The following is a 14779-nucleotide window of genomic DNA, read 5'->3' on the forward strand; positions in this document are numbered from 1 at the left end:
ACCTTACACCAAAACGTTTTTCAAATGATTTTAGTGTCGCAGACATTTCCAGTGTCGGGATAAAATCACAAGTCTTGCTGGAGTCAGGTTGTGGTTGCGTAATCTCGATCATTCAGTGTAAAGTAGGATTGAAGGATTAAGTCAGTCTTTTTCTTTGTTTAGATAAAACCAGTCAGGTTGTAAGGAACAGAAAAGCCACTCTGCGAAAGTACAGCATTATACAGGAGTTTCAGTTTAGTTCTTCAGCACCGAGACTTGAGACTGGAGCAGTATAAGCATTACCTGCTAACCACACTAAGCGCTACAGGCCGATAACACTCTCTAGCTAGCTCTTTCACAGTTCAGAGTGTTATCGGCCTGTAGCCTGCTGCTAACCCTGAATAGCATTGCTGGAGCAGCATTAGCATTAACTGCTAACCATGCCAGCTCTTTTACCGTTCAGAGGTAAGTATTATCAACCTGTAGTCTGCGTGTTTATCGTGTTAAAACAAGCTACATGGGGTGAACCGCTAGCTAAAATCACCCTAGGTTACCACTCAGGGTTACTCAGTGTAGCGCTGTCGGGCGGCTAGCCTTAGTGGAAATCTGTAAATCTAAGCTTACTGTAAATAAATGGAAGCATTTTACTCACCTAAATGAACAGTTTTCAGGGAGAAAAAGATTAACATCCAGCGCTTGTTTGAAAATGTTTGTTTTTGAAGAATTACAGTTTTGTTTACTTAATTTAGCTTAGTTTTACATGCTGAGACCTGCTGAATTAGAAGGAAAATATGGCAACTCCCCTGTTACTTTCTAGTGTTGCATAATGTGGCTTAAAATCCGGTGCACCTTGTGTATGAAAATAGATCAGAAAATAGACGGTAATTGATAATACGTAAGCATATTTTTATTAAGTACACCACCAGTACAAAATTAGTGCAGCCAAATAAAATATACTTTTTTTAAAGTATACTGACACACATATTAAGCAGGTAAAAAATTATATATAAGTATGAAATGTGTACAATAATATATAATTATTCTGCATATAGTGCAAGTACACTATTATTATATTTAAATACACAACTTTATCACAAGGGCATGGTTAGGAAATAATCTAGTGGCAGTCTTGCAAATAGTGATTAAAAGATCTATTAAAAGTATTTTCAGAGTCTTTTTCAAAGTGTTCTAGTGTATAGTTAGCATTACCCATCTTATTTGAGGTATCCTACTTTGAGTTAATTTGCCGCAGCTGTGTCTGAAGCTCAGTTCCCCTGGGTGTGTATGTTCCCCAGCTTCTCTTCTGTGTGTGGGTGGAATCGCTTTCAGCTAACAGCTGTGCTAAACTTGTCAATTACTAAGTAAATACTTGATTTTTTTTGTTCTCTCAATGTGTTTAAGAGCATCAGTTGTAAAGCTGTGAAGAGGTAGAGTAGCAAAGGCCATCAAATGGTATGATGAAACTGGCTCTCCTCAGGTCTGCCCAGGAAAGGAAGACCAAGAGTTACCTCTGTTGTACAGGATAAGTTACCAGCGAAGAGAACCAAGAGTTACCAGCCTCAGAAACCACAAGCTAACAGCTCCCAGATTAGAGCACCTAAATGAGTATTTTGGTTTGTTTAACACTTTAAAGTTACTACATGATTCCTTATGTGTTCCTTCATAGTCTAAAGGAATACTTCAGTATTAATTTACAATGTAGGAAAAAAAAGAAAACAAATACATTGAGAAGGGGAGTCTAAACTATAGATTGGTACTATATGTTATTCATAAGTAGGATAACTAATTATTTTATGTCAGATATCACACATCTGTGCTCGATGGTTCTGCCATTTCAAAGTAAATGATGCCTGTATGACCATTAGATTTAACTTTTACTGAACAGAAATTCATTTCCCCAACCGGTGGAAACACATTTACAGTCTTATAAAATTTTCATTCAAAATGAATAGCAATTAACAGGAAATGACTGAGGCTGAGATACACATTACATCTCATAGCCTCTAAATATACAAAAATATAAAATATAGACATTATTATTCAGTCAGTTAAATCTAAAATCAAAAATCTAAAGATGGCGGGAATATGCTCCTGCATATTGTACTGTACTGAGACCCATCACTACTGATAATCAAGGCTTTCTGGTGGAGTGGAGATACACGTCATACACTAATGATCTGAAATCTTAGATTTAGTGGTAACACCTTAAAATAAGACTACCTTTATAAAGGGTTTATAAATGGTTTACAATTAGTTTATTAATGGTTACTAATTAGGTTGTAAATGCCTTAAAAATCATTAATAATCAGTTATCATACGTAGAAAGGGCAACAATATAGAGGGCTATGGGTTAACTATTTGGCAAACAACAGGTCATTGTTGCTCTTTCTACGTATGTGTTATGACAGATTATTAATTATTTTTAAGGCATTTACAACCTAGTTAGTAACCATTAATAAACTAATTGTAAACCATTTATAAAGCCTTTATAAAGGTAGTCTTGTTTTAAAGTGGTACCGATGTAGTTTTTATCACTGGGTCTAACAGAAGCTTCAGACTGCTGTCCAACATATAACTGAGCTTCTAAAGATCCTAACTAGCACGTCATCACTAATCAGTCCTCAAACGCCTCTGTGGATTAAGTGAGGGATTGGATCATCTTTACCGAAGGTTCAGATCCCACAGTTTCACATGAAAATACTGAGACATTCAGATAAAGTCCAGTAGGAGGGGAAGAACCGTCTGCAACAGTCCACTGGGGAACGATGGTGGATCTGAGGTTTTTTGTGTCTTCTGAATCACTGAAAGGCTTCTATCCTAATATCCCGACTTCCTGAAGATCTGCAGATCTTCCTACATTATGGATGCAGATGGAGGAACGTTAATATTGGCTTATTTATTCTCTTCCACCCCCAAACAGCTGCAGCAGGAAGGTGAAGAGGTTGACGATGTCCAGGTATAAACTCAGAGTAGCGAAGATATATTCCTCAGGGCTGATAGCGTACATCTTGTTCCCCATCAGCAGCTGAGTATCGAAGGCCAGGAACTGTGGGAGAAACCAGCGTTCTGATCAGGTGTGATGTTATTTTCTGACAAGGCATTTCGTTATGTTTCCTTGTGTGCAATAAAATAGTTTGTCTGGTTAAAAAAATAAACATATTAAACCATAAATAAAAATTCAGCATCTGCATTTCACAGTGAGTTTATTCAGTATATGTATCTGCATATAAATGCTGATTATTTAACTAGTCAATCTCTTCTAGACAGTTCCACAGTTCTTACCATAGTAAAGAGGATTGCTCCTCCAATCCCGTAGATCGCATGTATCCAGGGCACCTGTAACAGAGTAACATTACTAAAAACAACCAGTGAGCACCTGGTAATGCAGTACTGTGTTAAATAAACCCTATATTTAGTTTTACAGTCAGGAGCTAGGCCTGTTCCCTCGTGTGGATAAACAGGTTCTGATGGGATTTAGTCTTTGTGGCCTAGTTTTATTTTTAGACACTTACGTATCCGAACGGGACTACAAATCCCATCACCAGCGAGCAGCACAGCATCACAACGCAGAGCGAGAAGAGAACGCCCTGATACGACGTCACGTCCACCTGCAGAACCAGAACCAGCAGAACCAAAAATAAAGACCAGAAACTGGACCAAAGCCAATAATCAACAATTACACAGTAACACGATTCCATCAAACCTAGAGCAGCAATCTACACACAGCTCACCTGATCAAAATCAGCTCAGAATAAACCTGCTGATCAGTCAGATTCTGTGTGCGTGTGTGTTTGTAGAAGGAACATTTCCATTTCCTGTCCCACCACTTAAATTTCAAATGTACATATCCAAAATATCTAAATGACTATTTTTTTGTGAACAATGTACTTGTTATAAGACAAACTGTAAAATTTGGTGGAAAAATAATCTCCTTAGATATTATTCAAAAGACTGAATACCTTTGGACCACCTCAAAAAAATGGCCGTTTTCTCTTGTCCCACACATTGGGTTAAATAATTAAATGACTTCCTCTTGTATATTGTTGATATGCATCTCCTTTATTTATGAAAACAACTTCTTTGGTCTACATTGTATTGCATGTTACAGTTTTTATGCTATTAAGTTGTGTCCCACAACATGCGCTCAACCCTGTTACCAAAATTATGTTACCATAATTTTACCTGCAGAGAAAGAGTTAAAAATATTTGTCTACTGGCACAAAGGAAGTGACATCACAAGGACAATTCCTGCCCACATGGCAAGACCAAGAGTAAGTGCTCTAACAATTTTCATGTTTTTTTTTTCCAAATATGTTTGTCCAAGTTGTGTGTGTCACTCAGTGAACGCAACCCTGTTACTCATATTGTAAGACTAATAATGAGTAGAGCCCTACACGGGCTCGCTCCTGAGTATTTACGAGACCTCATCTCCTATTATGAACCACCACGATTACTTAGATCTCAGGGTGCTGGTTTCTTAGTAGTCCCTAAAATTCACAGGAGCTCTGCAGGAGGAAGAGCTTTCTCTTATAAAGCGCCTCAACTCTGGAATAATATCCCCGAATATGTTCGGGACTCAGACACAGTCTCAATCTTTAAGTCTAGACTGAAAACTTACTTGTTTAGTTTAGCTTTTGGTAATTAATGTTTTTTTTCCTTTAGATAAGGCTGCAGATTCAGGGGTTCATGGACAGAGGGAATTGTGGTAAACTGAGATGCTGGTGCTGTTGTTCTCCCACTGCACACGGTCACTCAGGTTTGTGGACGGTGGAGTGGGTGGATGCCAGTGTTTCAGGGTGCCTCCATGTCTATGTTACCTTCTGGCTCTCTGCCTTTAGTTAGGCTGTTTTATTCAGTTCTGCCGGAGTCATTTGCCACACTCTGATAATGTTTTAATATTCTCCGTTTTGCATAAATCCAGTCAAAACTAATTCCATCTCTCTGCCTTCCTCCGAGTTACTGACTGCCCACCTGTCTGACCCGATACCGATGTTGGACCCTCAGGCTCTCGCGTCTCCTGTCCGGCCAGACTGATGGAAGTTTCTGAAGTCAGCTCTTCTCCATCCATCACCACAGATCAGCTGCTCATCGTCCATCTTATTCTCCACTACTGATTACATCCAAGCCATTAGTGGCGCTATTACACTCCTGAATACATAAAACCTATATGGATGTATAAAAGACTTTTTAAATTTTAATTTAAAAGCCGTTTGACCAGTGTTAGGATGGTCCCCCCTCAAATGTGAGTCTTGGTCCTCCCAAGGTTTCTTCCTCCTCCTGCAGCTCTGAGGGAGTTTTTCCTTGCCTCCGCGCTCACTGGGGTATCTGTATTATGTATTTTCTATGTTTAATGTTTTGCCTGATTCTTTGTCCTGTAATCATGTTTCTGTAAAGCTGCTTTGTGCCAACACCAGTTGTAAAAAGCGCTATACAAATAAATTTGATTTGATTTGATTTAGAGTCAAAATTTACTTTATATACTCATAAAACCATGTTTGTCCTTGATCTTGTATACATAGCTAAATTTTACAGTTAGCATCTGTTCCTGAGGTAAACCACAACTTAGCCTAGATTTGCAACCCTGTTACTCGCAACCCTGTTACTGTAAGTTACCAAATATATTGCATAATCTAATTTTAAAAACTGCTTTGATACCTGAGCTTGACGAATCAAACTTTTTAATAGTCTATTACCTGTATTTAATAAATATATGACTAAAAATTATCAAATTTTCAGAAGTGACCACCCCTGAAATGTACCAAAATCCTGGAATGTCCCAGATACTGTTTTTGTACCAAATCGTTATTACAATCACCTGGTTAAAACCATCATTTTTATCTATTCATTATTTAACCTCATTATTAGCTGTAATTTGCCTCTGTCTGAACTTGTTTTGGAATGTGTTTCAAGAATGTATAATGGATATTCATTAATAAATAAAATAAAATCTTAGGTAAGTATATCTGCATATGAAATAAAAATGTTAAATAAATATTAAATGATTTATTTTTGTTAGTGATTTGGGGTCATGGTTGTTTCTTATAGACTGACTTAATGTCATTTTTTTAACAAATTATTTGAAGATTACCTGTATAGGATGCTTCATAACACATTTATAAGTATTTACAAAGCTTTACTTATCCAGTACCAGTCAAAGGTTTGGAGAAACTATAAATACTGTGTTTTTTTTTGTTTGTTTTTTTAATTAAGTACATTGCAGATTAATACTCCAAAGTCATCCAAGCTATGAGGAAAACATATGGCATTATTTATTAAACAAAAAAGTGTTACACAAACCAGAATATGTTTTATGTTTCAGATTTCAGAAAAGGAAGACCAAGAGTTACCTCTTTTGCACAGGATAAGTTCTTCAGACTTACCAGTCTCAGAAACTGCAATTTAACAGCACCCCAGATAAAAGAGCCAGAGAGTATTTTGGTTTGTTTAACACTTTTAAATTACTACATGAATCCTTATGCGGTCCTGTATAATCTAAATGACTCTAGTATTCATCTGCAATGTAGGAAAATAAACAAATAAGTACAGCTTTGGAAAAAAAAATAAGAGACCACTTTGATTTCTGAATTAGTTTCTCTGATTTTAGCTTTTAGACCTCAAATAATACAACAAAACAAGTGAAACAACATGAAAACAAGTTTATATTTATAAAGTTTTATGAGTTCAGAAATCAGTATCTGGTGGAATAAACCCTGGTTTTAATCACAATTTTCATGCATCTTGTCATGTTCTCCTCCACCAGTCTTACACACTGCTTTTGGATAACTTTATGCCTGCACTCCTGGTGCAAAAATTCAAGCAGTTCAGCTTGGTTGGACGGCTTGTGATCATCCATCTTCCTCTTGATTATATTCCAGAGGTTTTCAATTTGGTAAAATCAAAGAAACTCATCATTTTTAAGTGGTCTCTTATTTTTTCCAGAGCTGAAAATGGCATAAAACTGCAAGTAATAGCATAAGGTATTCATCATTCTTTTCACTGCTTCAGAAAGACATTATTCGGTGCTTATGAATGTGTTATGAAGCATCTATGTGTATAGCCTTTAAATAAAAATAAACCATAATTTTGTATCACAACAAATTCCCCAGTCATTATTATTCAGTGTTTACTGACCCGACTCTGGAAGCTGAAGATCGTAACGGAAAAACAAACTACAGCCGTGATTCCCAAACACAGCACCACCGAGCGAGAGTTATAGAAACTGCAGATGAAGACAAGATAACATTCATAAGTTCATATGTTTTCAATTAAATCGAATAAATGTTCTTATTTTTACATCCACATAAATAAAAAACACAACAAAAACTTAATATATTTCATCATTTTTTAGCTCACACTGATGTCTAATGATGTCTGATTAATAAAGGTGTAAAGGTAATATTTTGTTATATATATATTAACCCTCTATAGTAACCAAACCACACTATTCCTTCTTTTATGTATTTATTTGTTTTATTTATGTTTTATTCAAAGTTAAACGGTATATTTACATCTTGTTGTAAACTTTCTAAAAACAGTGTTTTTAATTATATACGTAGACCAGTCCTGCACTACTGCATGCTGTGGCTATTTCTTGCGCTTAAAATATTATTAAAATGAACAAAAATGTATATTTGATATATCCACCCAGGGTCTACAAACCTTTCAAAAATTATATTTTTCCAAGAAGGTATGCCATAAATGGTTAGTATAATTGTGTAAAATGATTTTTTGGGGGTTTGCAAAGTGAGCTATTATTATTATTATTATTATTATTATTATTATTATTATTATTAAAGGCGCTGTGCTGCAGTTCTTTACCTGGAAATGAAGCCGAGCATGCAGGCCATACTCAACGTCTGCCACAGAAGAAGAAACATTCAAAAACTCATAAACACATAAAGTAACATAAATATATATAAAAATTTAAAGTACAAACATTAAAATAATATATGGGTTTAACAGGAACTCACAAAAACTGTCAGCAGAATCAGATTCCAGGGAAACTGCCTTCTGTAATTTTGCAGTTGAATGAAAATCAGGTGATTGTTTACAAAAATGTATTAAATCCTGCAAAAAAAAAAAAAAAAACTGAAAAAAGAAATTACCTTAAATCTCCACAGCAGGACAGAGCCAGAAATGTCCCAAGAAACAGAAAACTGCAAAACAAATGTAATAATAATAATTAATTAAATATAAAAACAAAGGAGGTTATATTTTTACACTTTATAACTTAAATAAGTAATATAAATAGAATAAGTGAATTAACTCCTTGTATCTCCCAGTAATCAGTCACAGCTGCCTGAAAATAAAAATATTGTTGTTGACTTTGGGCTGGTTCTGATTTTAAAATTATTAACGATTCTGGATTTCTGAAAATACAAAACAAATCTGATCTGCTGTAATCAGACAAGGCATAAAAGTAAGACCCTTCAATCCTTCATTACTTTCATCATTCTGTAACCTAGCAACAATAAAGCAATTTTATCCTGGTTCTATTACATTTATTAGGCTTTGATCACATTATTAATTATTTACCTTATGATCAGATTTATTAAAAATATTACACATTATGTTAACATGGATATTGAGTCTAGCCTGGCCATAGCAGAGCTATAGTCTGTAACTGTGATCCCCACAAAACACCTGTACTGAACACCTGTACAGAACACCTGTACTGAACACCTGTATGGAGCACATATATGGAATACTTGTACAGAACATCTGTATGGAGCACCTGTAAAGAACAGCTCTACAGAACAGCTGAAAGGAACACATTTATGAAACACCTATACAGAACATCTGTACAAAACACCTGTATGGAGCAGACATTTGTACAGAGCAGAGAGACAATAGTGATAGAGATATCACTGGCATATTTTATGGGTGTAATTTATCTGATGTTAGTGTTTGTGTGTTAAAATCAGGCGCTCACAAGACCCAAGAATGTGTGGACCAAAGACCAAAGTTCCCAGCAGCATTATTTTTTTTTGTTAGGACATTACCTGTTAAGGACTATCTGATTTTCAAATATTTTTTCTGCTTTTTTATAGGGTCACCTTGGTTTTAATGTTAGTGTTCTAGGGTTAATGTACTTATTTGTTTATTTTCCTTTTATATATCTTTAATGCTGAAACATTTTTGCTGAAACAGCAAACTTGACTCAATAGTCATCTTTCCATGTTCTAGGATTCCTCAAATCTAAATTTTATCTTAAGTCATGCTTTGGTAAATTACCCTACAGGGAGAGTTTTATAAAAGGGGTGTGGTCTTGCTTACTTGGATAGTGAATAGTGTCCAGGATGAGTTTGGATATAGAACTTTACTGATGCCCTGAAGAACAAGAGAAACAAGCGTTACATCACAAAACTCAGCACCACCAAGCCCAAAGCACAAAACCTAACAAACACACAACATAACAAACACACACAAACACACACACATACTTACGAGAATGTAAAAGCACAGACGATGGCGAGTGTGGCGAGCAGCTGCAGCATCAGGATGGAATAAACCTAAAACAGATTGTTAAACTCATTAATAAAAATCTTTTAATGAGAACTTAACAGAATTCTTTCATCTTTATGAATTAGTAATAATCAATACCTTTCTGATAAAAATGCGCCGGATGTGTTTGTCTTCCCAGGAAAATGAACCGTCTGCGTAACAGTAGCTGGGGCATCCTGTACAACAAACCATAATAATACTTCAAAACATTGTACAGTTTAGTATTTAATAATAATTCATGCTCTAGCCGTAAGTATTAGCTCACTAGCCTTCACACACATATGAGCTTCTAGGGGGACACTAAACCCCCTGATTTTTGCTGAATCCACCCTCAGCTCAAATTTGAAAAAGCTAAAAAACAAAAAGAAGAGGTCCTGGGAGATGTATGGGTTTAGAGGTGGGCAGGAGGGAGAGCTGATTGGCTGAGCTGTAGCAGCAACAGTGTGCCTCTGATAGCAGTGAGACGCAGATGGTTGGACTTCAGCAGGAGGGCGATATTATTGAATTGATGATTTACATATAGCGATGTGCTTGCAAACCAAAGTACATGGACACATCACCCTCGTCTATAACACAGCTCAACCTCAGAGGTTGCACAGGTGGGAAGTACCACAATAAATGCGTTTTTTTAAAGGTTAGGAAAGGTTTATAAAAAAATAAGCAGGATTGGTGTGTTTCATTACTTCAAAGGAACACATTTCAGTTATTTATGAAAAAAATGTGATTTAGGGTTTAGTGGCTCCTTAATATGATGTCAGCTGCAAATCTTCTGGGAAGGCTTTCCACAAGGTCTAAGAGTGTGTTTATGAGAACGATCGGGTTACGGTCAGGGCTCTGTGCAGGCCAGTCAAATTTTTCCACATTTCAAAGTCGAGAGTATCAAACCAAAATCTTTTTGTATGTTCTGCTGAGCAGGAAGAGTTAATTTCACTGGAACTTAGGGGTCAAGTTTAACCTCTGAGCAACAGCCCCACATTAATATCCCCCCTCTGCCAAACTTTACAAGGGCCACAATGCACCTTTCACATTTCCACGATGGAATTCACTGAGCTCCTGAGAGTGACTCATTCTTTCATTAATGTTTTTAGAAGCAGTCTGCATGGCTAGGTGCTTGATTTTATACACTGTGGCCATGGAAGAGATTGGAACACCTGAATTCAATGATTTTGAATAGGTATGTAAATACTTTTGGCAGTATACTGTAATGTATTTTAACACCACTGGCTTCAATTCAAATATAATAAGTAAATATGATTTATTATTCAAAATAAAAATTAATACAGATTTCTGACCTGCGTTCGCCTCTTCATAACTGGGCGGCAGATTGCCAGACACAGTGCTGACGGCTGGGGCGATCTGGAACGACAAATACCAGATACAACTATAAACACTGCACTCATACAAAACTCATTCAGCTTAAAATATAAACAATGACATTTTAAATATAGTAGCAATCAAAGGTTTGGACACACCTTCTCATTAATTTGTTTTCTTTATTCATGTATTTATGTTCTACATTGTAGATTAATATTAAAAACATGGAAACAATTAAGTAAACAGTAAAAAAACAGTGTTTGTCCTCCACACACCCCTGACCTAAACCTGATCAACTGAGACTGGAGCAGTATTAGCATTAGCCGCTAACCGCAGCGCTAGCCACTAACCACAGCGCTAGCTCTTTTGTACTCTACTTGGGGAGCCTAATTCAAAGTGAACAAGGGTGTCGCCATGAGATGGTAATATGAGGTGATTTGGGGTGAGCTGGAGCTTCACAGCCTAAAGGAAAAGAACCAACTATTGTTCAGCACCTCCAGGAACTCCTTTAAAACGCTGAAAAAACTATTCAAGGTGACTCTCCCTCATGAAGACACTGAGATTAAAATACCAATAGTGTGCAGATCTGTCCTCAAAGAATCTGAAATTTAAAACACATTTTGGTTTGTTTAACCCTCTTTTTTGTTTTTGTTACAACATAATTCAGCATGTGGTCCTGTGTAGCTTTAATGTCTTCAATATTAAATTTACAGTTTAAAAAATATATATAAAAAGAAAGAAAACACATTGAATTAGAAAAAGGTGTGTCCAAACTTTTAACTGTTCTGTTTCCCAGAAAAAGTAGAAGTAAATGAAACAAAATAACCAAAGCAATCAAATACATCTTTATTGATTAGATAGAATGTTTTTTTAACAGAAGTTTTTATTCTCATTTTAAAGTTAAAAATTTTATGTAACACATGTTTTTTAATTAAAGGTCCTCTAATACATCTAAAACCCTAATAAAGGATTAAATCGTAATTTTAGCAACACTTATAATTATTACTCTTATTTCTGGTTGAGTAAACATAATGTTCATATAATATGAATATATTCAGTAAAAAAACATTAAATTAAATTCAGATTTTTTTTTTTTTCATCATAATAGAAGTGGTGTAATTCTAAATATTACTAAAGTAGATGTTGGTAAATGTTGCGGCTACAGATATCCATAATAATCTCTTTATTGAATCATAGTCAGAACCCACACTGATCCTGTCTGCATATTTTAGAAATGATTTAGGAATATATTAATATTCATACCTTTTTCTGAGTCATGTTGATGAAGTTGCTCCTCACGTTTCCTCCAGATCTGACTTCTTACTGCTCGATTCCCTGATAGAAACCCAGAGAAAGATTTGGAGTTCAGTCTGGTGTTTCTGCTCTGATGGTTTTAGTGGTTCTAGTCTCTCACTGTCAGATTAGCCTAGATCTTTATACCCTGCCCCTCCTCCTCCCCCTTATCTGCAGGTTAATCCTACTTATTACCCACAGGGCTGCCCCGCCCACACAGTCAGCAGCACATCTGACTGGATGATCAGTTTTAGTATTGTTGATATACAGGAAAAATTATGTAAAATAAATGTACAAAATATATTGACATAAATAATATTCTTCCCGTGTGTGAAATGTAAATAATACAAAAATAATATTTTTCGGACTATAAGGTGCACTTAAAATCTTTTAAGTTTCTCAAAATGTGACACCTTAAAATCCAGTGTGCATTATGTATACATTCTAGGAGTTTCCTTGAAGTTTCTCCAGCACCGAGACTGGAGTAGTATTAGCATTAGCCGCTAGCTCTTTAGCCATTCAGGGGCTAGTAAATCGGACTGTAGTCTGCGTGTTTACCGTTTTAAAACCAGCTACCGCGGCTAGTGCTGCTGCTAACCGTAGCTAGTGCTGCTGCTAAACGCGGCTAGTGCTGCAAACCGCGGCTAGTGCTGCTGCTAACCGTAGGTAGTGCTGCTGCAAACCGCGGCTAGTGCTGCTGCTAGTGCTGTGACTAGTGCTGCTGCTAGTGCTGTGACTAGTGCTGCTGCTACCCACAGCTAGTGCTGCTGCTAACCGCGGCTAGTGCTGCTGCTAACCATGGCTAGTGCTGCTGCTAACCGTGACTAGTGCTCCTGCTAACCGCAGCTAGTGCTGCTGCTAACCGCGGCTAGTGCTGATAACCGTGGCTAGTGCTGCTGCTAACCGTGACTAGTGCTGCTGCTAATCGCAGCTAGTGCTGCTGCTAACCGTGACTAGTGCTCCTGCTAACCGCAGCTAGTGCTGCTGCTAATCGTGACTAGTGCTGCTGCTAATCGCAGCTAGTGCTGCTGCTAACCGTGACTAGTGCTGCTGCTAACCACAGCTAGTGCTGCTGCTAACCGTGACTAGTGCTGCTGCTAATCGCAGCTAGTGCTGCTGCTAACCGTGACTAGTGCTGCTGCTAACTGCAGCTAGTGCTGCTGCTAACCGTGGCTAGTGCTCCTGCTAACCACAGCTAGTGCTGCTGCTAACCGTGGCTAGTGCTGCTGCTAACCGTGGCTAGTGCTGCTGCTAACCGCGACTAGTGCTGCTGCTAACCACGGCTAGTGCGGCTAACCGTGGTTAGTGCTGCTGCTAACCGTGACTAGTGCTGCTGCTAATCGCAGCTAGTGCTGCTGCTAACCGTGACTAGTGCTGCTGCTAATCGCAGCTAGTGCTGCTGCTAACCGTGACTAGTGCTGCTGCTAACTGCAGCTAGTGCTGCTGCTAACCGTGGCTAGTGCTCCTGCTAACCACAGCTAGTGCTGCTGCTAACCGTGGCTAGTGCTGCTGCTAACCGTGGCTAGTGCTGCTGCTAACCGCGACTAGTGCTGCTGCTAACCACGGCTAGTGTTGCTGCTAACCGTGACTAGTGCTGCTGCTAACCGCAGCTAGTGCTGCTGCTAACCATGGCTAGTGCTGCTGCTAACCGTGGCTAGTGCTGCTGCTAACCGCGGCTAGTGCTGCTGCTAACCACAGCTAGTGCTGCTGCTAACCACAGCTAGTGCTGCTGCTAATCGTGGCTTGTGCTGCTGCTAACCGCGGCTAGTGCTGCTGCTAACCGCGGCTAGTGCTGCTAAACGTGGCTAGTGCTGCTGCTAACCGCGGCTAGTGCTGATAACTACGGCTAGTGCTGCTGCTAATCGTGGCTAGTGCTGCTGCTGCTAACCATGGCTATTGCTGCTGCTAACCACAGCTAATGCTGCTGCTAACCGCGGCTAGTGCTGCTGCTAATCGTGGCTAGTGTTGCTGCTAACCGCGGCTAGTGCTGCTGCTAACCGTGGCTAGTGTTGCTGCTAACCGCGGCTAGTGCTGCTGCTAACCATGACTAATGCTGCTGCTAACCGCGGCTAGTGCTGCTGCTAACCATGGCTAGTGCTGCTGCTAACCGTGGCTAGTGCTGCTGCTAACCACAGCTAGTGCTGCTGCTAACCGCGGCTAGTGCTGCTGCTAATCGTGGCTAGTGCTGCTGCTAATCGTGGCTAGTGCTGCTGCTGAGCGGCTAGTGCTGCTGCTAAACGTGGCTAGTGCTGCTGCTAACCGAAGGGTTACTAGGTATAGAACACAACAGCATGAAAACAGTGTCCCGTGGCCATTAAAGTCTGGCCATGGCAAGCTATATTTCTGCTAAACAGGTAATCACTGAGCTTCAGTAAGGTTGATAACCATAGTTGGGTAATTAACCACCAACACTACAGTAGTAGAGACGGGCATTTTGGACACTGAAACATATATATTTACTGCTTAGCAACACTGTGGCTAAATGAGCTGGACAGATGACAAGCTCATTCTCAAAATCACTCTCATTTATTATTGATTTTTCCTTTAACTGTTGTCTGTTTTACTCTGTAATCAAACATTTTTAATTGTTTTAATTATTTCAGCTTTAAGTCACACTAACAGCATTTTAAACTCATAATTTTATCACTCAAATAAAAACGTATGTAACATTATAACTGCGGCATGTACA

The 14779-nt window shown here is 38.2% G+C and overlaps 1 protein-coding gene across 1 annotated transcript; it reads right to left on the minus strand.

Annotated features, from left to right (window-relative positions):
- Positions 1–1959: 1959 nt before the first annotated feature.
- On the minus strand, positions 1960–12218 carry faim2b (Fas apoptotic inhibitory molecule 2b). The gene is made up of 12 exons (XM_022682646.2): positions 12061–12218; positions 10776–10839; positions 9583–9659; positions 9427–9491; positions 9256–9309; positions 8085–8135; positions 7950–7989; positions 7798–7835; positions 7111–7198; positions 3492–3587; positions 3262–3315; positions 1960–3025 (listed from the first exon to the last, which is right to left on the minus strand). Exons 1-12 carry the CDS (start codon positions 12073–12075, stop codon positions 2876–2878), a joined length of 792 nt encoding a protein of 263 aa, XP_022538367.2. The 5' UTR covers positions 12076–12218; the 3' UTR covers positions 1960–2875.
- Positions 12219–14779: the final 2561 nt, after the last annotated feature.

The sequence above is a fragment of the Astyanax mexicanus genome, chromosome 24 (assembly GCF_023375975.1).
Source record: "Astyanax mexicanus isolate ESR-SI-001 chromosome 24, AstMex3_surface, whole genome shotgun sequence".
Taxonomy (NCBI): Eukaryota; Metazoa; Chordata; class Actinopteri; order Characiformes; family Acestrorhamphidae; genus Astyanax; species Astyanax mexicanus.

Excerpts from the sequence above, each read along its gene's own strand:
- faim2b (XM_022682646.2), bottom strand. Across the intron at positions 7,990-8,084 it reads TCCTGCTGTGGAGATTTAAG|AAGGCAGTTTCCCTGGAATC; the intron begins GTAATTTCTTTT and ends GCAAAATTACAG. Across the intron at positions 7,836-7,949 it reads TGATTCTGCTGACAGTTTTT|ACGTTGAGTATGGCCTGCAT; the intron begins GTGAGTTCCTGT and ends CTTCTGTGGCAG.